The sequence below is a fragment of the Sminthopsis crassicaudata genome, chromosome 4 (genome assembly GCF_048593235.1).
Source record: "Sminthopsis crassicaudata isolate SCR6 chromosome 4, ASM4859323v1, whole genome shotgun sequence".
NCBI lineage: Eukaryota > Metazoa > Chordata > Mammalia > Dasyuromorphia > Dasyuridae > Sminthopsis > Sminthopsis crassicaudata.
In genome coordinates this window covers 99,404,444-99,430,833 of record NC_133620.1, presented here as the reverse complement: position 1 = coordinate 99,430,833, position 26,390 = coordinate 99,404,444, and the positions used below count along the sequence as shown (strand labels likewise).

Below are 26,390 nucleotides of genomic sequence, written 5' to 3'. Positions count from 1 at the left end.
ACCTATTAATCTTTTTAGGGAGTAAACTTGGAAAAGTAGCCTCCAAAGTTGTTTTTAAACATATCTGAGATAATAAAGATTTGATTTAACTGTCTAAATATTCACACGCATAGATGTGAGCTTCTAACATCACCTTGGGTGAGCTGAACTTTTTTCTACTTTTACACCCCTAAGTGTTTAATATAAGAAAAATGATCATTGAAGCATACAACCTTTGAAAGCCAAACCAAAATTTCTTTTATTTCTTTGGCTGATAGATTATGTAGTGTAGGGGGATGTGGTCACGAGTAAGTAATGCTTTATTTCCATATTTTTCCCAAGTTAGACAGCTCAAGTGGAAAGTGGCAGAGAGGTGCTCTGGAGGAAGGGCTGGAACAGGAAGATCCTCTCCTCACAAATAGAAAAGCATTTGGTGATTTGGATTCTTGGCAATTTGGCAGTTTATTAGAGCTTCAAGGTTCCCTCCCTTCTTCTGTCCCTCTTTCTTGGTGGGTTCCATCATCCAATAGAGATGGAAAGTGGCAAGTATGAGTGATAGGTCTGACCCTATGTACAGAAAAGTATCAGTCAATGTCAAAAGGGCAAAAATAGAGCTCTCCGAAAGCACAGCTCCATCTCATCCTTTAAGGAACACATAAAAAAAATTTCTCAGCAAAGTCCCCCAAGTCCTGATTTCCAGGCCAGAAGGGGAGACTTCGGGCAGTGTTGAGGGCAGGGGTGGTGATAGGGAGAAAGGCACAGGGCTTCACTGGGCAGCAATTAGAGCTCCTTACTGAAAAAAGTCATGATGGGTAGAGTTGAAAAACTAAGAGAGAGAGGATGAGCTCCTCTTGCTGCCTTAATTAGCCAAATACTACTGGAGCACCTAGTTGATGAGTTTTTAAGCCAAGTTGGGGGGTAGGCTAGACACCCCTCAGAGGGCCCGGGACTTTGAGGATACAGATTGAGTCAGAGGAGATGAATTCAAGGCTGTAATTGGGCAGTTAGGTCCTGATCTGCTCAACCCTGTGAAGCAAGGCCTCACCCCCTCTCCTGACTCTGACTTGAACAATCTTCCTCACCTTCACTTGAGAGCTCCTTAAACATGGCCCTCCTATCCATCCTGACACCTGCAGTTGGCAGAGCCTTGGCAGAATCCAAGTACCAAGGATTGTACTAGATAGAAAACCCAATGTTATTCTTTCCACTTTAAGGGCCTGTATTATCTAAGATCTGCCAATTTCTGGTCCATAAAACATGACCAATTGGAGGAAGGAGAGATCTAGCTCACCCCTTTTGCTTGGGCCCCAGGAGACGCTACCAACCATTCACATGTATGACCCCCTCCAAAGTTAAGGCTTTCTTCCATGACACTGAAAAACTGGCCTCTCCTCTCTCTGACCACATGGCAGTTTGGAGGAGAAGGCACATTACATACAACACACCCAAATTTCTCGGTTTACTTTACTGTTCAAGTGGTTCTTTCAGGACTAAAATTGGTTTCAAAAACCTTAACTGAAGCCTCCCCCCAGCTTCAGAGGCAGAAGGGAGTTCGGTCAAACTGAGGTTTGGCAAACCAAACTAAAACTTGGTCACTCAATTCACTCAGTGTTTTCCCTGCTCTCTTAATTATTACCACTAAGAAAAGAGGAAGGGAAGAGGGGAGTAAAGGGCTAAAAACAACTCAGGAGAGATAGGTAAGGAAGGCCTGAAAGAGCTAAGGAGCTTAAGTAGAAATTCTTAAAATGGAAGACTTGTTTAAAAACCATCATTGTCTATAGGCTGATTCTGCAAATCCCATTCCCTCCTCCCTTACCACCCCAATCCTATATTTCCTTGTAGAGATACTTTTCTCCCTCTACATCCTTGTTTAGCTAACAGCTCACAATGGCTCTTAGGAGCCAAGAGGTTTTCCTGTGTTTTGTGCCCACAAAGAAGGAAATCATTTGAGGACTAACAGGGGCTGTTGCCTTTCTTTAAAAAAAAATTCTAGTAAAAACCACTATTGATTTACAGAGCCCAACATGAAGAGACCCCAGAACTGCTTGCATCAACTATGAAGACCCTGACCCCAAAAATCCAATTCAAAGTCAAATCTGGGGTTCCTGGATGTTTCTGCTCTTTCCTGTAATGGCTGGGTGCAAGTTCATGGATGGTGCACCCACAGGAGCATTTGACATGATGACAAGGCCCATTATCACATGGATATCACATGAAAGGGGCAGAGAAGGGAGGAAATATGGAGAAAGCAGGGATGGAAGCCAGAGTTCTAAAGGTCAAACTGATGTCTCCAGGCTGTGTAAAGTGCTGTCTGAGTTAGAAATTGTGATGTGCACTGGGCTAGAGTCCAAAGCGTTGTAGTTTTCATCACTGGATAGAAAGGATGGGGGTTCTTTGCTCTCGCTGGCCTTGGGGAATCTGTCTGTCCCAGTCTCTCTGCTACCTTCATCCTCCTCGCTGCCATCCAGGAGTGGCGTTTTTGGCTCATCTTCTTCCAGGGTGAAGTCGGGATGGGTCATGAAGTTATGGATAGAGCTTCGGGTTTCAGGTTTCTCAAGGCCTTCAAAGAGGAAGCTACTGAATGCTTTTAACACTTTGAACTATACCACAAAGGAAGGAAAGTAGAAGAAAACAAATTAGTGAGATAAAGCCTACAGAAGGATTGGATATTTGAGGGAAAAATAAAATGAAAACCGTAAAAACTAAAAATAAATATACAATAAGGACATCATGGAACACTAGAAATAAATATCATGTGGCTCAAAATTCAAGCATGGGGGTGGAGTGGGAGAAAGAGTGATGGCAATCCAACTATGATATTTCAAAAGCTTTATAAAAAAGTAGAAATCCAACATAAACATGGAAAATCATAACATAAAAGTAGAAATCCAACAGAAAGTGATTTGGGAGACTGAGAAATTAATCTGTTGATAGGTTATCTGCCTCTTTACTCTTTATAAGTACACATCTGCCCTCAAAAGAAATTGGCAGGAGATAACATCACCTGTTCTGCCTTGTCCCAGCAGATAGGGCAGAAGGCTACTGATCAAGTTTTCACCTCCCTTTCCCCAAATAACCTTGTAGGTCCATCCAGGGAGTAGGGATTTTCACAGATCTAAAAGCTAAGAGGTTCTTTGACAATAAAACCAACTTAATACTCTGGCCTAGGAGAGTCAAAGGAACACAGAGTATGGAAGGCCCCTGCCATCTCAATCTCCCCAATCTCACCTAATTTCTAAATTTCTAAGGGATTGGTTTGCCTCAGACCTGAAGTTTGGAGGTAGGTTATAAGTGTCCTCTCTTTCTACCATTATGACCCAGCATTTCCTGATCCTTGAGAGGTTCCTGGGATGGATTACTTGTACCAAAGCTTATAGATGGGTTAGACAGACCCAATTCAAAAGCTTCCTTCTGCTGCTGACAAGTGAAAGGGTCAACACTCTATAGAAGATGTGGATCCAACCCATTCATTCCTACCTGTGCTCCAGAGAGCTCCACTCTCTCAAAGGAGTCAGGAGTGTTGTAGGACATATTTACTTATATTCCCCCAGCCCAGCAGCCTCTATATGATGAAAGGGGGATGACTGTCTAAAATAGGAAAGTAATTTCTTTGGGAGAATAAGAAGCAATCACTCACAAAGACTGCAGACCTCCTAAAATCCAGGGACATACTAACCATCTGCAAGGAAAGTTTAGGGAAGGAGTAAACACATGAAGGAAGTTAGTGAGTGTTAAGTGGAGGTCCACTCTCACAACCTATTCCATATCCTAGCACATACTTTGCAGAACACGACATACCTCACAACAACCACACATGCAAGGATTGCCAATCACAATTAAAACCATCTCCAAGCATTGCTACCCTCCCAACTCCTATCCTTGAGGCATGGTGTTCCTGTGTGTGAGAAGCACATGGGTGTGTGAGGGAGTGGAGGGTGGGATGGGGTGCAGGATATAGCCAGTGAAGCCGATGCTGTGACAGGTGTAGACATTTTCCACTTAGCCAGTCCTCTCTCCCTCCCCCCTTCCTATCCAATACCCATGGGAGTTAATAGAGAGCTAGGATTTGGTTCTGATGCCCTAAACCCATCTTCTTTAGACTATCCCCTGGGGAGAGGAGAGCAGAGAACAAACAGGCTGGTTGTGGAAAGCCTTTTTTTTTTTTTTTTTTTTTTCATAAGCCCCAAATAGGATAAGCCTCTGCTGATGGTCAGTAGGCTCTTAAGAGTCTTAGGGAATAGATGATGATCACTATTTATTCAGCTGTTGTTCTGCTGCTTTCTTTCCTTCTAGAAACTGAAATAGGAGGGCAAAGAATGATGGGGAAGAGAGAAGATTAAAGCCTCCCTTGTTCTCCCCCAGTCCCATGGAGGGAGGCCTTGGAAGTCTCCCATCTGGGGCTGTGTAAGAGGAAATTGGAATTCTGTGAATTGAAGCTCCCATGAAGGGTAGCACGACTTTAAAAAAAGAAAAGGGCAATTAAAATCCAAGAACTCAGAACTCAAATTGAAAACTGCTAGACAAACTTAGGTAGTATCACGCTGCCCTCCTATCTCTCTTCACTGATTCTTAGATTCCCAAGTCTCCCCCTCCCATTAGATCCTGTAAGGTCTCACCCTCTGCCCAAATTATACTCAACTAGAGATTAACAGCAGATTTTCCCACCAAGAGAGGAAAGACAGAGACCTAGGACCTGGGGAAGAAAATAGTGGAGGAGAATATAGGAGGAGAGAGAAGGGCGGCATCCTTTGGATGTTTGGTTTTTTTATCTGAGTGCTCTCTTTGGTTCTGCTGTCCTGTCTTAATAGGACAGGTAAATAAATAAATAAAGAACCCAAAGAAGCACCTCCTGCTGGATCCCCCTAAAAAACTTTAGGCAACCCAGTTACCTGTGCTGAGAATGGTAGAGATGGACAAAACAGGAAGCAGCACGGATAACTCACAGAGGAAACTGACCCATAATTCAGAGGCTCTAAAACAATCCACGTCCCCACCCTACTGTGTTGGCCAGAATATAAATCTCTCATAATTCCTATTAGGTCTAAGACTAATTAGGTTTCAGAAAAGTAAATTAGAAATGGCAAGGAGGATTTACAATAAAATCTGACACTGTTTTCCCACTGATATTTCAACTGTCTTAATCTTGGGCCTATTTCATTTTCATTCTTCTCAGGGATGAGGTGAAGGAAGGTGGGGAAAATAAAGAAAAACCTATGAAAAGGAAGGAATAAACAATGTAGAACAACCAGAAAACCGGATTATTACTATCATGGTTATTCTTTTGTAAATAGTTAAGATGCAACAGATTTTTAAAAGTAAAAAAAAAAAAATAAACACAAACAAGTTTGGTTGGTTGGAGCTGGGTGGGATTTTTTCCTCTTCACTCTCTCAAGTCAAAATATCAAGGAAAAAACTTAAAAGGAAGAGAGAACTGGGGCAGCTAGGTGCAGTGGATAGAGCACCAGCCTTGAATTCAGGAGGACCCGAGTTCAAATCTGGTCTCAGACACTTAACACTTCCTAGCTGTGTGACCCTGGGCAAGTCACTTAACCCCAGTCTCAGAGAAAAAAAAAAAAAAAAAAAAAAGAGAACTGAACTTGGTTCAAGTGGATGCTATTAGCTGTCTTGTGGTCATTTTATCAAATCATGCATTATAATAAACTATAACTCACTGCCCAAAGAAGGCGAACGAAGAGAAGTGTTGGGAGAAGAAATATCTGGAGATATTGTTGCAAAAGTTGGGGTAGAAACAAGTTTTATATCCTGCAGACTCGGGGCATTCTGTCTCCTCAGGGCTCCGGGATAAGAGCCGACTGCCATCTGGAATCTGTTAATTACCTCGATCTGCAAAGAATCAGAGAGTGAGATAGCTTTGCTCCAGTCAGGAAACAAGGAGAAGGGGAAGGAGGGCATGGGGAGCTGGATGGTTCAGGAAGGAAACAAGGGGAAAAGAGAGGGAAGCAGGACACAAAGGGAAGCCCTCCCAACACAGAAACTCTCTCCAGGAAGAGAGGGGAAAACTCACTGGGAATTATATTTCATTCAAAATCTTGTTTGCCATGAAGTCTAAAGATCAAACTCAAGCTCCATGTTCCCCCCTCTTTAAGCTGAAGTAAAGAAACAGCAGGCTGCCTTTGCTTTATGGCTCTTTACTGGAGAGAGAGCTCCGGCACAAAGAGCTTAAACGAATTGAGATGGGATGGGGAGCAGGGGAAGCCTGTATAGAGCAGTGTCATAGATCTCAGTGACCAAATGCTCAAAATTAAGGCACAACTTCAGAGAGTGGGATATTCAGCTGAATTCTGATCTTGGGACAACCAAACAAAAACCAAATAATGCTTATTATTATAGATTTGCCAGTGAGAGATCCATGAAAAACAAAAGGGAGGTTTATCTCCAATAGGTAAACAGATGACCCTGGTGGAAAGATTCCTCATGCTCAGGTTGATTATAGGATCATTGACCAGGGGGTCATTTCATTTCCTCATTTTACAGATGAGGAAACGGAGGGCCACAAAATAGAGAGGGCTAGCATAGAAAACCAGAGTGGATTGCAATATTAGGCTGCCTTTCAATTGTTGAGCTCCAGTCCCAGCACAGTGCTTCCTTCTCCTAGGTAGCTTTTTTGGGAGGGTTAACTTGAAGGCACTAATAGCTCTGGCTTAGAAACAAGAACCAGACCACTTTATAGAAGCAGCCATAGCTGAGCTAGTGCTCCAAAAATCCTCATGGCTAGCTGATGTAGGATAAGGAGAAAGGGGGAAGGAAAGGGGATGGTAGAGGGGATGATGGTGAATAGCTGCTACGGTGGTCCTATGGAAGGAAAATATTTGGTTTCCAAATTGTTGTGCTCTTCTAGAGACAGAGGGCATTAACACCATAAGTTCTTCTGCCCTTCTGGCACCACCTACTGTCAGCCCAATAATAGGCAGTACTCATTCCCCTCCTACTTGATCCCATTAACACCCATAAACCATCCCACTGCTGGGTGCAGATTAAAGACTCAAAACCAGAGTTGTAAGAAAGCAGAACCCTCTGACCCCCCAAACACATATGTACTCTGTAAAACAGTCTTGAAAGCACTCAGGTCACTTCCTTCCCCAGGTATATCAACCAAATAACTAGGAAAGGGTCTGGTTTCACTCATTTTACTCCTCATGGCCACAGGAGAAGGAGAAGTTGGGAAAGGCTGATGGTCATTGAGCCATTCTTATTCAGAGGTTGTCTGAGAAGACTTACAGTGTTCAAATAGGTTTCTGACTTTAGAACATGGTATGGATTCAAACATCATCCCTTCCACTATCCTGCCCAGTTTACTCATATTCTCTTGCATCACATCAGGGACCTGATGCTCCATTGGCTTTGAAAACACATATGGAAGTAAGGTGTCCAGGAATGGCTCCCCATAGCTAATAGCATTTCTTTTCTGACAACATATCCAAATCAGGATAATTACTCTCTATTGTTCATATGGAGTAGAGGCTCAAAGTCTCCCAATGCAGTGGGAGCCCACCTGCCTTCCCTCCTCTCAAACATATTCCTCTTTAAGCTCTGTCCAGTGCTCAAGTGTTCTGGCCTTCAAGTTCTATTTATTTGAAAAGTATATGAGAGGATAGAGGAGGAAGAGTAACCTAGGATCAAAGAATATGGGAATCCAGATTAAACTGTTTTAATAACTATTCTCCATTCTCTACCAGAGACCTTTATCCTCAACCAAATTTTTCAGCCAAAATGGGAATGAGTGGCATATTAACAGCAAGAGTCTAGAAAACGTATTGATAATACCATAAGGAGGCTAAAAGAGGTGATTATATTGTAAAGAAACCTTTAGTTATTATGAACAAAGGTAAACATGTTCTAACACTTGTGCTCAGAAGGCTCAGTACACATTGAACTAGTTTCCTTATGATGAATTTGTTGTAATATCCAAAAAACTACAAAATCTGAACAGTCTCTGAGTTATGAAATAGGACAAAGAGACTTCCTGGGATTTTGAGCTGTCTTTCTCTCTCTAAGGTTAAGTGATTTGTGCAAAGTCAAAAATTCTGCATATGCTGAGGAAGAAATAGAGAACTCAGAACTTTCTGACTCTGAGATCAGCTTTTAAGTTTCATATAATTTTTTTATATGAGTATATTTATATAAATTTATACTCTCTGTCCCCCAAAGGATGGCAAGACAACCAGAGCCAGGTGGGGAGGTCCAATCAAATAAGACAGTGTATCTTTGACTTGGAGGGAAGCAGGGTGGAGGATAAGGATTGAAAGGAAAATCTGGAAACCCAGACCCCCCCAAAGAAGGGTAGGAGCCAAGAGACACTGCAACAAGGGGATCTGTCTAGGAGAGACTGGAGACCCTGAAAGAAGAAAAAGCAAAAACAGATTATTTTTAAAAGAGCAGACCCAGAGGAAAGTGTTGGATGCCTCAGAGGGAGGTGCATCCAAGAGGCTCCAAAACTAGGGGCTCTGGAGACTCCCCAAACTCAAGAAACAGAAGGCCTCATTGTGTTTCATTAAAAAAACCCCAAAAAAACAGCTCTTGTCACCAGCCTAGACACCAGGTATTTGACCATGGGGAGGATGGTTATTTGCCAGGCATTCAACACAATCAATCTTGTTCTGTGGCTTAGGCAGACTGAGGCATTTCTAAAGTATAAGACTAATTGAAAGGTTGTTTGCTAGTGAGCAATCCGTGAAAAACAAAAGGGAATTTTATCTCCAATAGGTAAACAGATGACTCTGGTGGAAAGATCCTTCATGCTCAGGTTGATTATAGGATCATTGACCAGGGGGTCATCTCATTTCCTCATTTACAGATGAAGAAACTGAGGCAACAAAGGTAGAGAGGGCTAGGATTGAAAACCAGAGAGGATTTCAATATTATGCTGCCTTTCAACTGATTTGGAAAATGGTATGAATATAGTCTCTGCTCTAGTGAGGCTACTTTGGTGTCCTTTGTGGGCATTGCCGACTCCTAGAATTGCTAGGTCACTACTAGATGGTATTCCAGCTAGGCTGAAGGAAGGAGCTGAAGTTGTAATAAGGGCAGGGAGATGGATAGAGGGCCCGAGATAAAGCTTGGCCAAGTTTAGATCCTGCAAAAAAAAAAAACCTTAGTTATGAAGAGGCAGATCTCTTTACTCACCTGTACCCAACACATTTCTCACAACAGCATCAAAATTAGTAAAGAAAAGGTAGAGGAGGGGGCAGGGCTTTTATCCTTTTTCTGAACCATACTGTTATGGTGGGGAAAAGAGCAGCAGCAACTTAGAACAGGAGTCTCAGTAAAAATCTTATGGGGATCTTGTCTTCACAGAGAAGTATGTGAAAGTTCTTTCCCGGAAAGGGGATAAACACTGCCTATCCTCGGGCTACCCTACTGTCAAAAAATCTAGCAATGCTTAAGTGTCTCAACCCCGGGCCACCTCAACCTACTCAGCACAAAGTGAACTTATATCTTAGATATTCAATCCTGTGTGCAGGGATGGAAGGCTTGCTTACTATTAGCAATGAGCTTTCTCATCAGGTGTGGATAGGAGTGGAGGTAGAAGGGGAATGAAGAGGTTTCTGTTTAAATGCTAGCTTTCCTTCCTCTCCCTCACCACCACCTTTGGTTTTGCAAGAATTTCTTCCCATGTCAATGATGAAGGGTAGGTTCCCAATATTGTACCTGAGTCTGGATCCGATTCATGCTCCGGAACCAGAGAATCTGGCCACGGCGCAGCTCCATCTCTCCATGGTCAATTTCATCCAGGCCCAAAGCCAGATTTTTCTGAGTGATTTCTTCATGGGTCGTGGCGTGTCCAGCTTCCTTCAAGAAAGTCAATTTTGCAGTAGGTACAGTGTTGATTACCTGTAGGAATGGGGACAATGAGAGATGAAATCGTGTAAGTTGGGCAAAAACTCAGGTAACAGATAAATCTGAGAACTCAACCTAAGAGGAGAGGAAGCAAGGCCTAAGGTTTATTTGTCTATTATTTTGTGTAAAAGGTTCAGATATGTTCCTGGAGTTCCATTGTCAAGAAAGGAGAATTTTCATTGCCATGAAGACAGATCAAAATTCCCTCACTTGAGTAGCTCCTGAGGCTGGATGTTACACAGAGATGTTCCTGTAAGGAAGGTACTTTGTAGAAAAAGAAATGGAATATTCATTACTAACTTCCTATGGAAAGGCAAATAGATATCCTTATTCCCCCATTTGGTTCTTTAAGTTTATAAAATCATCTAAATATGCACTAATATTCAAAATAGCAGTTGACCCAAAGATACAACCCGAGATTTATTGAATTTCTAGTTGACTTCATCTTAAATTTAAGTCTTATAAGGATCTGGTATAAAGTTTGTAAAATACTATCACTCAAAGCACCTCTGAACTCCTCTCCTGGGCCCATTTGTGGCACCAGTGATTCCTGGGGTCCCTCTTCTGTCTTCTTTCCCAAAGCCTGTCCATTTTAACGAGTGGACTTAACTGTTTCTCTGCCTGCCTCAGCTTAATCTTTCCTTTTCTGCTACTTAACTGCAGCTAGTGTCCAAAATCCCATTCCAAATCCTTTTCCAATGATGCTAGCAATCTTGGATTCAAACTTAAAATTTAGGAAAATCATTCTGATTATGTAAAAGCTATGTCAAAGCTAGGAGACTAATTAGGAGGCCATGATTTTAAAAATCTAGGCAAGCGGTAATGATATTAAATGATGAATGGAAAGAAGAGGATGAATACAAGAGATGTTATGAAGATTTAAATGACAGTGAGGGAAAGTAAAGAGTCAAGTTGAAGTGGTGGATTTGAATGACTGTAAATAAGGAAATGAGGAAAAGGGGAGAGGAAAGTGAGTTTACAGTTTGGGGCATTGAATTTGGGATACCAATAGGTAATTAAATAATATACTTTATTATATAAAATGTAACATAATAATATATATGATATAACAATATAATGTAATATGATATAACATAACATAATATAATAATATAATTTAATGGCTGGTTGTTATCTTTTGTTTACTAAGAGGACCAAAATGACATCACTATATTAGAATTGAGTTACAATGTGTCCGACTGTGACCAATATGAACTCGGAATGCTCTGCCATAGTCAGACACACATAGTCCATATAGACATTTGGCAATAATACAATAAAATATAACATAATACACTTAATAGGTGTTATTATACTGACCCAGACTCACCTGTATAGAGGTGACAGTGGTAGATAGTAGCAGTTTAATGAATGGCTAGTAAATGAGCTTCAGGCAAACAACAGTGAAATGAGTCAAGGATGAGGACATGACTTCCATTGCCCAGAACAAGAGAAAAAAGTCTATTATCTAGTGGAAGAATTTTTGGTACCAAGTAGAGAGGCATCTCTCTCAAGTAGGGACTAGCAAGGCTCTTAACAACAAAGGTGGAAGTGTAGTTTGGCTCAAACCAGAGGTCATGAAACAAAGGTCCATAGCTAGAAAGATTGAGATATAGGAAAGGGACCATGAATCTTATCATATCTAGTGGCTGGGTCCACCTGAATATATCTTGGGCTAAAAGGATGATGGTTTTGGTCACAGAATCTAGAGCTGAAAGGACTTCTAGAGCTCATGTAGCTCAGTCCCTTCATTTTATAGATGAAGAAAGTGAGAAGAGAGAAGTGAGATCACCTGAGATCACAGTACCAGCCCTAGGTGCTATTCTTTCCCCTCCACATACATCACTGTCTTTCTCCCAACTCAGCCATGGCCCCAGGTCAGGCCCTTGTCACTGCTCACCTGGAAGGAGGCTGAACAGCCTTCTTCCTTTTCTCCCTGCCTCCAAAGGGACTGACATCCTAGAGCTCAGGTCTGCCCCAGCACTGCTCCTACTCAGTCCATGCCAGTGGCTCCCAGGCCTCCAGGATTGACTCTAAGTCTCTCTTGGGGGGGGTTCCATTGAAAGGTCTTTGCAGGTTTCACACATTTCCTCTCTTCCATGCATTCTTCAGCCCTGCCAACTCTGGCTGCCCCTTACACAAAACTCCCATGAACTTTCTTGGCTGTTCTCCATATCTGGAATGCTCTCCCTTCTAACCTCCTTATTCTAGGATCTCTGGTTTTCCTTTGAAACCCAGCTGAAATACTCCCTTCTTGCAATTGCACATGCTTTCTCCTCTAAGGCTATCTTCCATATACTCAGGGAGCAAAAGAGAGACACCATAATGACACCTGGAGTTGGGAAGATCAGAATTCAAATTCAGACTCAGATGCTTGTTTTATGTGACCTTGAGTAGGTTATTTAACTTCTACCTCAGTTTCCTCACCTTCTTCCTAGGCTTGTTGTGAAGATAAACCTTAAAAGCACTATACATGTTATTAATCTTGTATGTACATGCTTTTTCCTATATTAGGATATAAGCTTCTTGAAGGCAGGGCTTGTTTTAGCATTTTCTTTGTAACTCTAGCATTTAGCATAGTACCTAACACATGTTAATCATTGAACTTTTTTTTTTTTTTTTACTCCAAATCCCATGCTCTTCCACTAAGATCATACAACACAGAGAAAAGGACATAAAAACAACTTAGCATAGGATTTCTGTGACTCTATATCATTACCAGTTTCCATCTCATATAGTTTTATTTCTCAAGAGTTTCAGAAAAAGTTCTTTTTGAAGAACTTTGAATTGTAAGAAAAATAAGTTATTTCTCAGTAGCAAGGCATAGTGCACTCAATATCACTATGTTAAGAGTTACAGTGTATCTGACTGTGACCAATGTGAGTTTGGAATACTCCCCATCATAGTCCGATACAAATAGTCCAAGTGGTTTTGGAGACAGAGGAAGCCACTTTAAATCTTGATTCTGTTACATACTAGCTACATAATATTGGGCAAGTAATAAGTACTCCGAGACTCAGTTTTCCATCTGAAGAATGGGAAAGTTGGACTAGATGATCTAAAATCCTTATTAACTCAAAATTCTAATGTGGTAAGGGGACGAGAAAGTAGAAATTAGGAGTGCCACAAGAATGGGGGGCAGCATGTGGCTCTTAGCCATATGAATGTATTAAAAACCATAGTATGAATTCATATCCCATAAGTTCATATAGAAGAATTAATGCTAGGAAGAATAAATTGCTAGCCTTGGAGACTTCCGGGTTTCATGCTCTTGATACTATTCACCCTTAGTTCTTACCTCTGGGTACATCCATCCAAAAGGACTTTGTTTCCATACCTCACTCCTAATTTTCTTTTCTCCAAGTAAGACCTCATTCCTTCTTTGGCCTGGCTCTTCCTATCTTCCAAGAGAACAATTAGCTAATGAGGTTAATGCACTGCACTTAAGTGTTAAGTAGGAGGAGGTTTTAATAAGTACCTGAGGGCCCTGTCTTCATTTTCTTGTTTATACTTGAGCTCTGTAAGGAAGGACCTTTCAGACACCAAATTATTCAGCCTGCAGGATCTAATGCTGGAAACTGAGGCCGTCTAGTTCAATTTTTTCGTTTTATTGAAGGGGAAACAAAAGGCAAGTGACTTTCTCAATGTCACACAGGAAGGAAGTATCAGAGATAAGATGTGAAATCAGGTCTTCTGAACCCAGATTCAGTATTCTTTGCACTGAACTATGGGATTTCATTTAAGTAAAAATAAAATCCTGAGTACTTAAGTCAGTATAGATATAGTTGGAGGTGCATTCTAATCAAATAAATTTCTTTTTTTTCCTCTCCTCTCTCTTCATTCTTCCTCCTCCTTTCCCACCCCCCCCATCACAAACACACAAACACACTTTTCAAAAGTAGTTGTATTACAAGAACATAATAAAATGACTCCATTCTTCAAAGATTCTAGAGGAGGCTAAGATATGGCAGTGGCAATGTTAGAATCCCAGGCTTAACTAATGGAACCAAGAGATAGATGAGGGCGTCATCTGAATGGGATAACCTTGAGGTCAGTGACAGGGTTTCTTGCACCGACAGAGCTTAATAGACTCCTTAGCACTTGGTGATTGCATCTGAAGTGCAAACCCCTTCCAATGTAGCCCAGTGCCCTCAAACTAGATGAGTAGATATATAGGTGAAGGGGAAGAAGTGACTCACCTGGCCCCAGATCAGTTCTCCAATCCCAATGAAAAGACACCAAAACCACTGGCTCATGGAAAGATGGGTGCAGCTAAAGGGGGTGCCCCCAAACTCCACTATCAGGATCTGTGAGAAAAAAGAAACAGGCCAAGGCAGAGACGAGTGGCTCAATAATGGCAGCTCTTGCTTGGCTCCGGCCTTCTGTTTACAAAGCACTTTTCTCACCACAAACCTTGTAAGGCAGGTCATGGAAGTGTTCCCACCATTTTAGAGGCCAAGAAGCCTTTAAAGAAAAGCGGGGAAGACTGTTTATGGTCACATAGCTAATGCCCAATGGAGCCAGGACTCCAAAAGATTGAGAAATGAAATCAATGAATCCAGTGTCTTCATTTGACAGAAGAGTAAACTGAGGCTCAGAGAGTGACCATGCCTAAGGTCACACATGCAGAGTTTCAGCATAGTTTTTTTTTTGACTTCAAGTCATTTTTTTTTTATTTTTAAAGTTTTTTATTTTCAAAACATATGCATAGTTTTCAACATTCATCCTTGCAAAATCTTGGATTCCAATTTTTTTTTCTCCCTCCCTTTTCCCTACCCCTTCCCTAGATGGCAAGTAATTCAATAGTCCTTGGGGGAAAACAAAAACAAAAACAAAAACAAAAAAAACATGCATGAGCTTAGAGACCTGGTTTCAAATCCCAGTTGGGTTTCATGGGATCAATAGGATCACAGCTTGAGAGCTGGAAAGGAGCTGAAAGAGCCCTTATCAATTCTTCAGATAAGGAAACAAGCACAGAGACACACAGTGGTTAAGCAAAGATTTCAGCCGGGGACTTCCTGACTCCAAATCCAGTATTCAAACTACTACATCACCCTGTTTCTGCTTCAGTAATATGTAAGGGCTGACCATGTGTAAAATAAAGGGGCTACATTAGCTGAATCTTGAAGGTTCCTTAAACTCTGGACCCTCGAAACCTCTCTATTGTCAAGAGTCAATATTGTCTAGCTTCTTCTCCAGATCAATCCCAAACACATCAAACACCCCATAATGAGTTTGCAAAGACCTGTTTGAAGTGGTCAGAGGATAGGACAGAAGGGAAAGAAAAGAGGAGAATAGGGGGACAAGTGGAGAACCAGAACAAGGAGAACTTTGCCTTTGGGGAATTTCAGATTTAATGGAAGAATTCAGATTTAAATTAATTTCAATTTTAATGGAGGAATTCAGATTTAGAGGAGGAAAGACAGGACGTATACACATGCATTCGTATGTACGTGTACACACACACACATATAGAGGAATGAGGACAGATCTAGCAGTGATCAGAGAGACTGATCAACATGAGTGCTATGGAGATGCCAGAGTTAATAGAATGACTTCACCTGGCTTTGAGTACTCTGCAAAGATTTCCTGTGGAAATCATACTCACCTCAACCCTCTCCCACCAGTTTAACCATGAAAATAACAAGATTCAGGACTCTAGAAATTTAGAAACATGGAAAGGACAAAAACCTGACTTTTTATTCTCAGAGTGAGCACCATTAGAGACGGAATCCCAGAGAAAGGTGCAATAATATCCAAATCAAGGACAGCTCTCTTACTCATCATCTGTACTAACTCTCTTTCCTTAAGGACTCATGTTTCTTCCCTGATATGGCATGATGGCCATGCCAGGAACTTCACATTACTGTTAAAGCTCGTTGCATTGTTGTGCTCTGTACTTACTTACAAGATAATTGTGCCTTCCACAATGATGGACCAATAGCAACATCAAGGAAATCCACAAGGTTTTTAACCCCCAGCCCAAGACCCATTCCCTGATTACATTCTGTATTAGGTTCAGAGAGAATATGGAGTCTCAGATGAAAGCTGTCTGAACTCCCAGCTTCGGCCCCACACCACTCTGGGTGGTCTCTTGCCCTTCTTGTTATCTCCTGGAACCCTGCCTGACCACATTTTGTCTTACCTGGGTGATAAATGTGCCCATCAGCACGGTACAGAAGATGGGGTTACGAAATATGCCTTCAAAGACATTCCTCTCACCATGGATTTTTCGGGCATTGATTTCATTGAAGAGCTGCATTAGCACGAAGGTATTGAATATAATGGTATAGTGTTGGGTGGGTGGGGCATTTAAGGGGGTTTTCCTTCCACTGTCGATGTCAAATAACTTTTCACCTAGGTAGGGGAGACAGGATAAGTTTGGGAGGAGGGTTAGGGGGAACCATGGGAACAAAGGACCCCAAACCTCACAAAACAAAATGTCTTGCCCACTCCCCAAGTCTCATTCTCTGGGATCTCTTCTCCTCACCCCTGCCCTGGCTCACCAATGAAGAGAAGAGTAAAGATGATGGTCAGCTGAAAAATTGCATGGCCCAGGATATTTTTCATCATAGTCCTGGAGATCAGCGGCTTATCACGGCCATAGGGGCGTCTCAATAGCAACGCCTCTGTGGGTGGCTCAGTAGCCAGGGCGAGGGAGGCAAAACTATCCATGATCAGGTTCACCCACAACATCTGCACAGCTTTCAGTGGGGAATCCTAGCAGAAAGAAGAGGATTTTTTTCTTTGCTGTCCCCCCAAAAACCCTTCCCATTCTTCATCCCCTTCTTCCTTTTATCTTTATGCCCTTAAACAGAATCACTGAACTCTGGCAGTAGAAGACCTAGAAGCCAAGCTCCAGTTCCAAAACTTCCTTGCTAGGGACCATGGGCAAGGTATTTGCAACTTTGCTGAATTTCCATTTGTCTTCTATATGTAAGCTTCTAATGAGCTCCATTGTGTACCTTTACTACATTGGTATGAACAAAGTGCTTTGTCATTACTGGAGCTCTTCAGAAGGACACCCGAAATCTGGGTAAGAGATGTCTCAGAAACAGCCCTAACAGCAGAGATGCTCTTCTTTATTCTTCTCAGCTGCCTGCCTTCCCATTTCCCAGCCCCCTTTTGACTGATAGCCCACCCTGGGCCCCTTCACTGTACCTGGGTGAAACAGGCCCCAGTGAAGGCCACAATCACAGCCACCACATTGACCGTGAGCTGGAACTGAAGAAACTTGGAAATGCTATCATAGACATTTCGACCCCACATCACTGCCTTGACAATGCTGGTAAAGTTGTCATCCGTTAGAATGATATCTGATGCTTCCTTTGCCACATCGGTGCCGGCAATGCCCTGGCGGGGGAGAGGAGAGACACAAGAAAAAGGGGACAGTGAGGGACTGAAATAGGACAAGCCAGCCTGGGGCTCTAGAAAACACTCCAGACTACAAGTCAGGAGACTTGGCTTTGAGTCCAGGCTTTGGCTACTCATCAACTATGTGGTCTTAGGCAAGTCATCTTAATTTAAACTCCTATTTTCTTCATATGTAAAATGGTAGTGCTGGATCAAATAGTCCTTAATTTCCTTCCAAGCATAAATTCTATGATTTTATGACTCTACAGACTCCTGGTCCAATGGATCTAAGACAACATGACAGAACAAAGGTTGGAAGAACCTGTGGCTCAAATCTCAATAGATACTTATTAGTTGTGTGACTTTGTTGATTCATTTCTCTGGGTCTCAGTTTCCTCATCTGTAAAATGATGGGGTTGGACTTTATGACTTCTAAGTTCCTTTTCTACCCAAAACTAGGATCCCTTGAAACCTTTCTGACTTTTGAGAGGCTGTAGAACCAGGCACTGACACCAGAGGGTGCTCTGAGCACACATGTAACTGAGCTAGGATGGGGAGAACAAGGTCTCCAAAGATCTGTCAAGTTCTTTCAATGTGGGAGATATTAGCCAACATATTAGTGAGCATCTTTTGGTTCCTAGTACCTAGGGATACATATATAAAGAAGGAAATGATCCCTATCCACAATGAGCTTCCACTCTAATGAAAAAAAGGAAAAGTCCATTCTCCAAAGGAGAAACAGGCATGTAATAGGTGCTAAGTAGACAAAAATGAAAGGGAAGCTTTCTCCTTCAAATTCATATTCTATGGAGCAGGTGGAGCAAAGGGGACAAAAAGGAGATTTAGAATGCTTTAGGAACAGTTGGAAGAGGGAGAGAGCACTCAGGTGAGGCTGGAGGAGGGGAGAATCAGGACAAGTTTTAATAAAGAAAGTAATATAACTTTTGGCTGAGCCTTAAAAGAACTAACAAGATGCTGAAAGGGAGTACATTCCAGGGAGAGGAAAACAGCCTATATACAGAGTCAGGTGTGATTCCAGAATCAGCTTGGCTACCACGTACAGCAAAGGAAAATAAACATGAAAAGCAAGTTGGAGTTAAGCATATGCAGACCCTTAAATGTATAGTCCTAAAGCAAAGAATTTATGTTTTCTTCTCTTGGCAATTGGAAGCCAGTGACAATTTTTGAGCAAGGGGGAATGACAAGGTCATACTCATGCCTCTAGAAGGATATGTTAGTAGCTAAATGAAGGGAGATTAGAGAAGGGAGAGCTAATCAGACCAGGCAGATGGCAATTAATAATCTGGTTACAATTACTAAGAGCCTGGACTAGGGATGCTATCATATGTGACCAGGTGGCTTTGGAGGTAGACCTGGTAGGCCTTGGTGACTGATTTTCTTTGGACAGTGACTCAAAATGAAGAAAAGAGAGGGAGCAATTAAAGGAGAAAGCTCTTGATCAATTTAAGAATAAACTCAGTGCCCTGCCTTTTTTTGTTTTTTTTTTTTTTTTGCTTGTTAGACAGTATCTTCAAATCATTGATCTCCCTGTGGCTTTTTGCTTGAGGATTATATTCAGGAATATGAAAGAGTAAAGGAAGTTGCTGGGTCTATGGGTCATGCATGGCCACTTACTCCTACACTTCTTTCACCACCACCCTGACCAGATTGTCACATCACTTAACCCATCAGGATCCTGCCTACAGACTTTCCCCTCCAATCTATCCTGTATAAAAGTGTCAAGCCCTCATGAACCATCAAAATGTAACAAAATAAGTAAAAATACAATAGAATATGGTAATGTTCATATTTGGTTTTCTAAATCGACAAATGGCCCATAGAGATCCTTATGTAGAGTCTTCTCCACCTCCACATGACTTTCATCCCCATTTGAGTTTGACCCCTCTGCCAGATTATTCCATAGGCAAGAGAGACTCAATGGAGAGTTCTGCACAGGGCAGTGAGGGATGTGGAAGGTCAACATCTTATGGAACTTGAGGCTCAAAGTCCCAGGCAGAACATGTACTTGACCCACAACAGTCCCCACTTCTTGCCTATACTCATTTGGGGATTAATCTCTCATACTATTAGCAGTCTTTTCACCAAGTTGCTTTTATTTTCCCAACTAGAATGTAAGCTCTTAAGAAGAGAGATTCTCTTATGCTTGGTATTTACCATCAAGGCTAGCTAGAGCTGGGCATTCAGTATTTCATAAATACTTGTGGGATGAATCAACCTGTGTACAGTATCATATTGTACTGCAGCAGAGCTAGCTCCTAGGTGGATTACAAATTGAAGTGTTGTTATAGTTTCACTAGGAGTTGGTATTTCTAAATTGCTCTTTAGTTTCCTCCACCCCACATCAGCCCATGACACAATGTATGGAAGAGAGGGAGTTAGGGTCAGAGAGGGTGGGGTGAGGAGACATCAAATGACAAGGGCACCAGAAACCTGTGTTGGCTTCCAGTTTGGAGAATGCAGTTTAGCCAAAGAGAGAACTGGTTACCATGGCAAAGCCGACATCTGCTTTCTTCAAGGCTGGCCCATCATTGGTACCATCCCCAGTAACAGCCACCACCTGCCGATGTTCCCCCACATTGCTGTCAATGATGCCTGTAACACACATGTGCTAAGTGCAATAGTTGCAAATATTCTGCCTACCCCCATCCACCAAGTCTATTTTTTTTGGTGTCTCACCCCAATCCCCCCTTTTTGGTCTCTGTCCCCTTCTTTCCCTTCACCTCAGCCAAGTGCCTTGGACTTTTCTGTGGCTATATCCTGACCAGCATTGCTATGAAAGTCTTCAGGGATGAAAAACCGACAGATTCTGGAGCATGACTTCTGTATTAATCTTCCTCTATTTGAAGTCTATGTATATACCATATATCCCCCAGTGGACTAAAAGCTTCTCAAAAGCAGAGTCTCTCTCTCTCTCTCTCTCTCTCTCTCTCTCTCTCTCTCTCTCTCTCTCTCTCTCTCTCTCTGTCTCTCTCTCTGTCTCTCTCTCTCATTCTGTCTCTCTGTCTCTCTCTGTCTCTCTCTGTCTCTCTGTCTCTCTCTTTCCTGAGTCCCCTGAAGTATGACCCCCCTTGTCCAGGTGCTCTGGACAGAGGTCTGCCTTTCTGCTGCAATTCATACCCAGTGCTCTTTGCTTTCCACAGCCTGCATTCGCAGATCTCACCTTTCACAAGGGTATGCTTGTCGGTAGGGGATGAGCGAGCCAGCACCCGAAGATTGGGCCATATCTTGTCTAGTTGATCCTGCATCACCTGTCAATGGTGAACAAGCCCAGCCCTCATGGGTCAGTCTGGCACCCCAATCCCTTAAGGGTAGAGTCTTACCCCAGGCCCAAACCTAAGACTCCCATCCTGGGAACCCACAATCTTTTGCATCCAGGGTTCTCCCACTTCCAAAACAACAGCAAATCAGCTTGGTTTCCAATCTATGGGCAAATTCTACAGCCTTGTCCCACTTCCTCTTTACCCTGGCACTCTAGCTCAAGCCCCAGCTGCTCAGGGTCCCCACCACCTACCTCGCCCTTCTCATTCCGGATCATTCGGTTGAACTCTTTGCCCTCAAGGGTCATGAATTCTTTATCAGCAGTCAGGATACCACACTTGGTGGCAATGGCTCGGGCTGTGCTGAGGTTGTCTCCTGTCACCATTCGAACAGTGATGCCGGCCCTTTTACACTTATGGATGGCTGCAGGCACCTATGGAAATATATGGAGGAGGAGAGAGAAGATAAAAAGAAGATAGAAGTTATACCCAGAGAAGAAAGTCCCTGGGGAGAAGAGGCTCCTGGTATATGCATTGTGCTCTGGCCCTAACCCATTGTCTCCTTTCTAGCCTGGAAGTCATTTCTTCACCCTCCCACTTCCAGCAGCACCAGCATGTTCAGGGTAAACTTAATTCTCACAACTTCTTGGTACTAGCTATTCTCTCTGTACCCAATGTCATAGAGCAGACCTACATTTCGTCTGGCATGTGATAAGTAATAACAACAAACAAAAATAATGATTAGCGTTTCTATAGTGCTTCAAGGTTTCAAAGCATTCTAAAAATATTATTTCACTTGAATCTCACAACCACCTTGAGTAGTATTATGACCTCCACTTTACAGATTAGGAAACTGTGATTTGGCAGAGGTTAAGTGACCAGTTCAAGATCACACCCCTAAGTAAGTATCAGAAGCTGGAACTAAGTTGGTTGCCTGGGGATGTTTTTGGACTCAGGGCCTCCTGACTCCAGGGCTGGTGCTGTAGCCACTGCCCCACCTCTGCTCTCATGGCTCTAACTTTATATACTGTATACTAGTTTATCTAGTAACTTTATCTACTCATTATATGCTGTATACTTACTATATATATATATATATATATATACACATATATATGTATATATATCTACCATATACTTTCTTTTATCTAAGTGGAAGACTGATGAAATAAGGTAGGCACGGCAGGGTACCCTGCCCCACTAGCAGGATTAGCCACTTTATTCCCCATTACTCAGATAGCAAAACCAATAAACTAGCCTTGTTTACTACTCACCAACACAAACTATATCATCTTCAATGTCCATTAATACTTTGTGTAATGAAAGTGGATATAAGGTTACCTCCTCTTAAAATATGGGGGGAAAGAGGCCAAGAAAGAAATGGATGACATGATTAATTTGCCTAAGGTCACACAATGAAAGAGAAAGCTAGAAGCAAGGTCACTGTGACTCCCCGAGGCCTTTGTCACCAGGTAATGCTAAAGAAAAAGGTCAACAGCTATTTGCAAGACTTCTGGGTGCCTGCTCCTTCAGCTAGGGCACAGGTCTTACTTCTGGGCGCACAGGATCTTCAATGCCAACCACAGCAATGCAAGTCAGTTGAGAGAGGACCTCATTTTCTTTATCCCAGTTGGGCTCCTCTTTAAAGTCCCGGTAAGCCAGACAGATGGTCCGAAGCCCTTCAGAGGCCATCTTCTCAATCACAAGGCGTGCCATACTTTCACGCTCCTTGGGCTTGAATGACTGTGAGATCCCATGTTTGTCCAGGATCCAGAAGCACCTGGGGAAAAGGTGGAGTCAGGCTGTAGTATCCCACAAAGCTGGATACTCCGGCTTTTGTCCTGTACCAAAAATCCTCTTCCAGTTTCCTTATTGGGATAGCCTAGGTTCTCAAAGCCATTGCCAGGATGAGAGCCCAAATTCCAACAGGTCTTATGAAACTGGAAGGATTCTGGGAAGAGTCCCCACAAGAGACTATCCTCATTGTCTTCCCAATATCTTAGTAAAACTTAAGAGCTAGTTATCCCCAGCAGTTTGGTTATGAGGTAACAGAGATAGTCCCATAATGGCCCACAGTGGTCAATTCACAATCTGTACCAGAGGAAGGAGCAGCTGAGATGCTGTGGTTGTTATCTGTCCCCCTTGAACAGATCCATGACATCAAAAGATGATGCTGTGACATGCAAAATGATTTGGATTGTAGCAACTGAGGCAAAGAATCTCCTCTTTAGATTGCCTCACTTTAGATTGCCACACTCCTTAATACTAATATACTAAATCACAGACATACTATATAATAATAGTGTCTGGGGAAGTATTGGGGATGAGGATGGGAAGGTGAAAAAAGGAGCGTTCCCACAGCAGTAGTTCTATATGCTGACAAAATAAAAGAACTCGTACCTATTCCCATACATTTCTCCAAAAAGTCAGTTATAAATCACAAAATCTTGCTTTCTTGAAATTTCCTAGAATCCCTATTTTTATCATACTTAAGACTAATAAATTCCCAAATCTATAGCCATCTGTATCAATCAGTTTCCCTGCCTCTGTGAATTCAATAGCAGGGTTCCTCACCTGGAACCTTTGGCAGTCTGGGGAAACCGATGATTGCTTTCTCAGAATCATGTTTCTAAATCATTGAATAAATGATCCATTTCAGTTAGAATATTGTGAAAATAAAGATGTAATTGTTTTCTCATCCAATTTCATAGATTTTTTTTTTTTTAACAGATGGGGAGACTGAGACCTGGAGAGAAAAGTGGTTTGCCCAGTGCTACACAGGCAGCAGGCTGCAGAGCTTGGCTCTGAACACCTAATCACTAAACTCGTCTTCAGACTCCAATCCTGGATTCCTTTAAACCTTCTAAGATGACTTTCTCCAACATTTTGAGTGCTTCTAGGCTTCCTCACTCTTCCCAGGTATTAATTGGAGTAGCCCAGAGCTATTTTATAGCCTCTGCCAGGTAGTTAGGAAGAGAAGCATAATCCCAAAGAGAAAAAAAAAAGTTACAATGAGTTCCAAAAATGCTTCTTGGATGTTTTAGTATCAAAGATGAGAGCTATATTGGTGTTCTGGAAAGAACACTGGTCCTGGAATTAGATTAGAAGCCAAGTTTTCAATTCAGTTTTAAAGAGTCGTATGGCATGCTTTCTTGTGGTCATCTTTGCTAACCTTCTCTAATCCATGTTCTGACCTGGGCCGGAGAACTGAGATAGGCTAGGAGCAAAAAGAACATTCCTGCTATCTCCCCAAGTACGTGGTATTATCAATTGCAATGCTCATTAGGCTAGATTCGCTGCTTTCTATAGAAGGAGGAGTCAGGCCAAGAAGAATTTCCCTCTGAGATTAAGCTTCTTTTATTAGTGAAAGGAAAGAGAACTCCTATTTCCCAGAGGGCAAACTAAAGGACTCTCAGCAGAGGGGTTGTGCTACTCCTTTTAGAAGGGTCCTGGAAATCTAAGGGGAGAGTGTAGCTCAATGGAAAGGAGGGGAAAAGGAAGGACTGCTACTCATGGCCCCACCATGAAAGACATCCCTGCCTTTGGGTCAGGGTTTGCATTCTTAACCAGATTCAGCTTCGGTGTACTCTCATAAAGGTACTATACCCAGTGTTGGAGAGTCTTCTCTCTGACTCAAGGCTTGTTATCTTAGGTAAGATCTTTGGAGAGATTTCAGGTGACTATAGGGGAAAAAACCAGCAACTTGTATTTCAATGTAATTGGCTTCCTTTGGTATCCTCTGAATTTTATTTTATGATTTAAGAACCTTATTATAACAAGATCTTCCTAGGCTTCATCAGACTGCCAAAGGGATTCATGACACTAAAAAGGGTCAAGAAACTCTGGTTTAGAGACAGAACACTGGGAAATGAGTGTAAACTGTTTGCATTTTTGTTTTTCTCCCCAGGTTATTTTTACCTTCTGAATCCAATTCTCCCTGTGCAGCAACAACAACAACAAACAATTTGGTTCTGCACACATATATTGTATCTAGGATATACTATAACATATTTAACATGTATGAGAATACCTGCCATCTAGGGGAGGGGATGAAGGGAAAGGGGAAAATTTGGAACAGAAAGGAGTACAAGGGATAATGTTGTAAAAAATTACCCATGCATATGTAATGTCAAAAAAAAGTCATAATTATAAAATTAATTAAAAAACAACAACAAAAAAAGTTAAAAAAAAAGTAACTCTGGTTTAGTTCCTATCTTTCAAACTCTTGTATCCCATCTTACTTTCTTTTTCTGTGTCCTGATGGGGGTTGAAGGGAAGGGACAGTAGGGAGAACTCCCTCCATTGAACAAGAGAGATTCAAGAGTGGCTTGAATATGAACACACACTACTTTGACAAGGAGAAAGTCAGGGTAGAGATTCCAGCTGCCCAAAGGCTAGGATGAAGCTCTATGAAGGGAGGGTCTTGTGAGGTGAACTATGGGATGGCTCACTTTTTCAGGATTATCTCTGAGGCCCCCTTGCTGTACATTCGAAAAGTCCCATCTGGGTTCTGGATGACTGTGCTCATTGATTTGCGTGCTGAATTGAAGGTATAGACTTTGTACAGTTTCTCCTCTGGCACCTCATTCCTTATTGCCTGGTAGTCTTGGTGAAGGTCTTGGACAAAGCCCAGCAAGCTACACTCCGTCTTGTTGCCCACCTGCCGAGGAAGCCCTCCTTCCTTCTCTGGTGGCTGAAAAAGAAAGAAGAGGCTAAATGAGAAGCCCTGAAGCAAGGGGGACAAGGGAAGAGGGGACCAGCTGGCTAGCTGCTCCTCAACTATGTAACATTTTACTTGTTTCAAGGAAGGATAGAGAGGAAGAAGAGCAGTGGCCTGAGCCCCCAGATATGACTCTCTCATTCTTTGGGTAAAAGTGAATATCTGTTGTCTGATAGTGAGACTTTCTCTGCTATAAGCAGAGTTACCTCTTCCCCAAAAGGCTGCTTCTTCTTGGAAATGGATAGGTACCTACAGGGCACATGGCTCCCCTCGGACATCCATTTCCTAATCTCACCCCAAAAGTCTTCCCATGCTCTGTTCAGGGACGAGAGGTTGTAGTGCAGTAAAAGGAATGCTGGATTTAGTATCTGAGGATGTGTTTGAATTTTGACTCTGCTACTTACTAGAAATGTGACCTCAGGCAAGATTTTTAACTTTTTTTTTTTTTTTTTTTTTTTTAAAATGTAAGAGATTTCCTTAATACCTAGGTCAGGAGAAAGCATACCAAGATCTTGGATGTGTAGGCGCAGTTGATGGCAATGTTATTGACAATGAGTTCCAGGATACTGGGTTCAATGTCCTCTGGTTTGGGGATCTCCTTGTAATAAGTATCCCCTATAAAAGCCTGCACCACAGTCATACGGTTCAAGGTCAGTGTGCCCGTCTTGTCTGAGCAGATGGCCGTGGCATTCCCCATAGTCTCGCAGGCATCCAGATGTCGCACGAGGTTATTATCCTTCATCATTTTCTGCCAGAAGAAGAGAATTGTGAGAATCGGCAGGACTACTCTAAGGACAGAAATTGGGAGATGGATGACTTCTACTTCAAACTCTATCCTCTCCTATCACATTTACTAACTTCTTCCTCTTAATTAAAAAAAATCCAAGATGAATTTTGAGGGTTCTATTAAAAATCAAAATCTTTTGAGGACATTGAAATGGTGATCAAATAGGACCGGGGCCCCTCCCTATCATGGATGCGGTATTTCATTTAACATTCTGAGGCAACGTGAGGTGGGCAGTTCCTTCTCCCTGAGCTGGTCCATGCTGTCAGAAGCTTCCCAACCCCTCAGTGATTTACGGGAAGGAAGCATGAAGACGCCACTTCACCTTGACAGAATAGGCCAGTGAGATAGTGACAGCCAAAGGCAACCCTTCTGGTACAGCCACCACAAGCACAGTGATCCCGATGATGAAGAACTT

The 26,390-nt window shown here is 42.3% G+C and overlaps 1 protein-coding gene across 13 annotated transcripts in view; it reads right to left on the bottom strand.

The window, feature by feature from the left end:
- Positions 1 to 213: 213 nt before the first annotated feature.
- The window catches only part of ATP2B4 (ATPase plasma membrane Ca2+ transporting 4), a 101,072-nt gene continuing 74,895 nt past the window's right edge, over positions 214 to 26,390 (bottom strand). For 9 of the 13 annotated variants that reach the window (XM_074308872.1, XM_074308873.1, XM_074308874.1 and 6 more), the window contains 13 exons: positions 26,298 to 26,390; positions 25,694 to 25,936; positions 24,920 to 25,161; positions 22,020 to 22,248; positions 20,723 to 20,902; positions 20,372 to 20,459; positions 19,697 to 19,803; positions 16,999 to 17,190; positions 16,344 to 16,557; positions 15,983 to 16,194; positions 14,037 to 14,144; positions 9,649 to 9,831; positions 214 to 2,579 (listed from right to left, as the gene is read on the bottom strand). The exon at positions 26,298 to 26,390 is cut by the window's right edge and continues 122 nt beyond it. In XM_074308872.1, coding sequence (XP_074164973.1) covers positions 2,256 to 2,579; positions 9,649 to 9,831; positions 14,037 to 14,144; positions 15,983 to 16,194; positions 16,344 to 16,557; positions 16,999 to 17,190; positions 19,697 to 19,803; positions 20,372 to 20,459; positions 20,723 to 20,902; positions 22,020 to 22,248; positions 24,920 to 25,161; positions 25,694 to 25,936; positions 26,298 to 26,390 — 2,415 coding nt within the window. In that variant the 3' untranslated portion in view covers positions 214 to 2,255. Of the gene's footprint in view, positions 2,580 to 5,651; positions 5,824 to 9,648; positions 9,832 to 14,036; positions 14,145 to 15,982; positions 16,195 to 16,343; positions 16,558 to 16,998; positions 17,191 to 19,696; positions 19,804 to 20,371; positions 20,460 to 20,722; positions 20,903 to 22,019; positions 22,249 to 24,919; positions 25,162 to 25,693; positions 25,937 to 26,297 lie in introns of all 13 variants that reach the window. The other 4 variants (XM_074308882.1, XM_074308883.1, XM_074308884.1 and 1 more) reach the window with 2 other exon arrangements.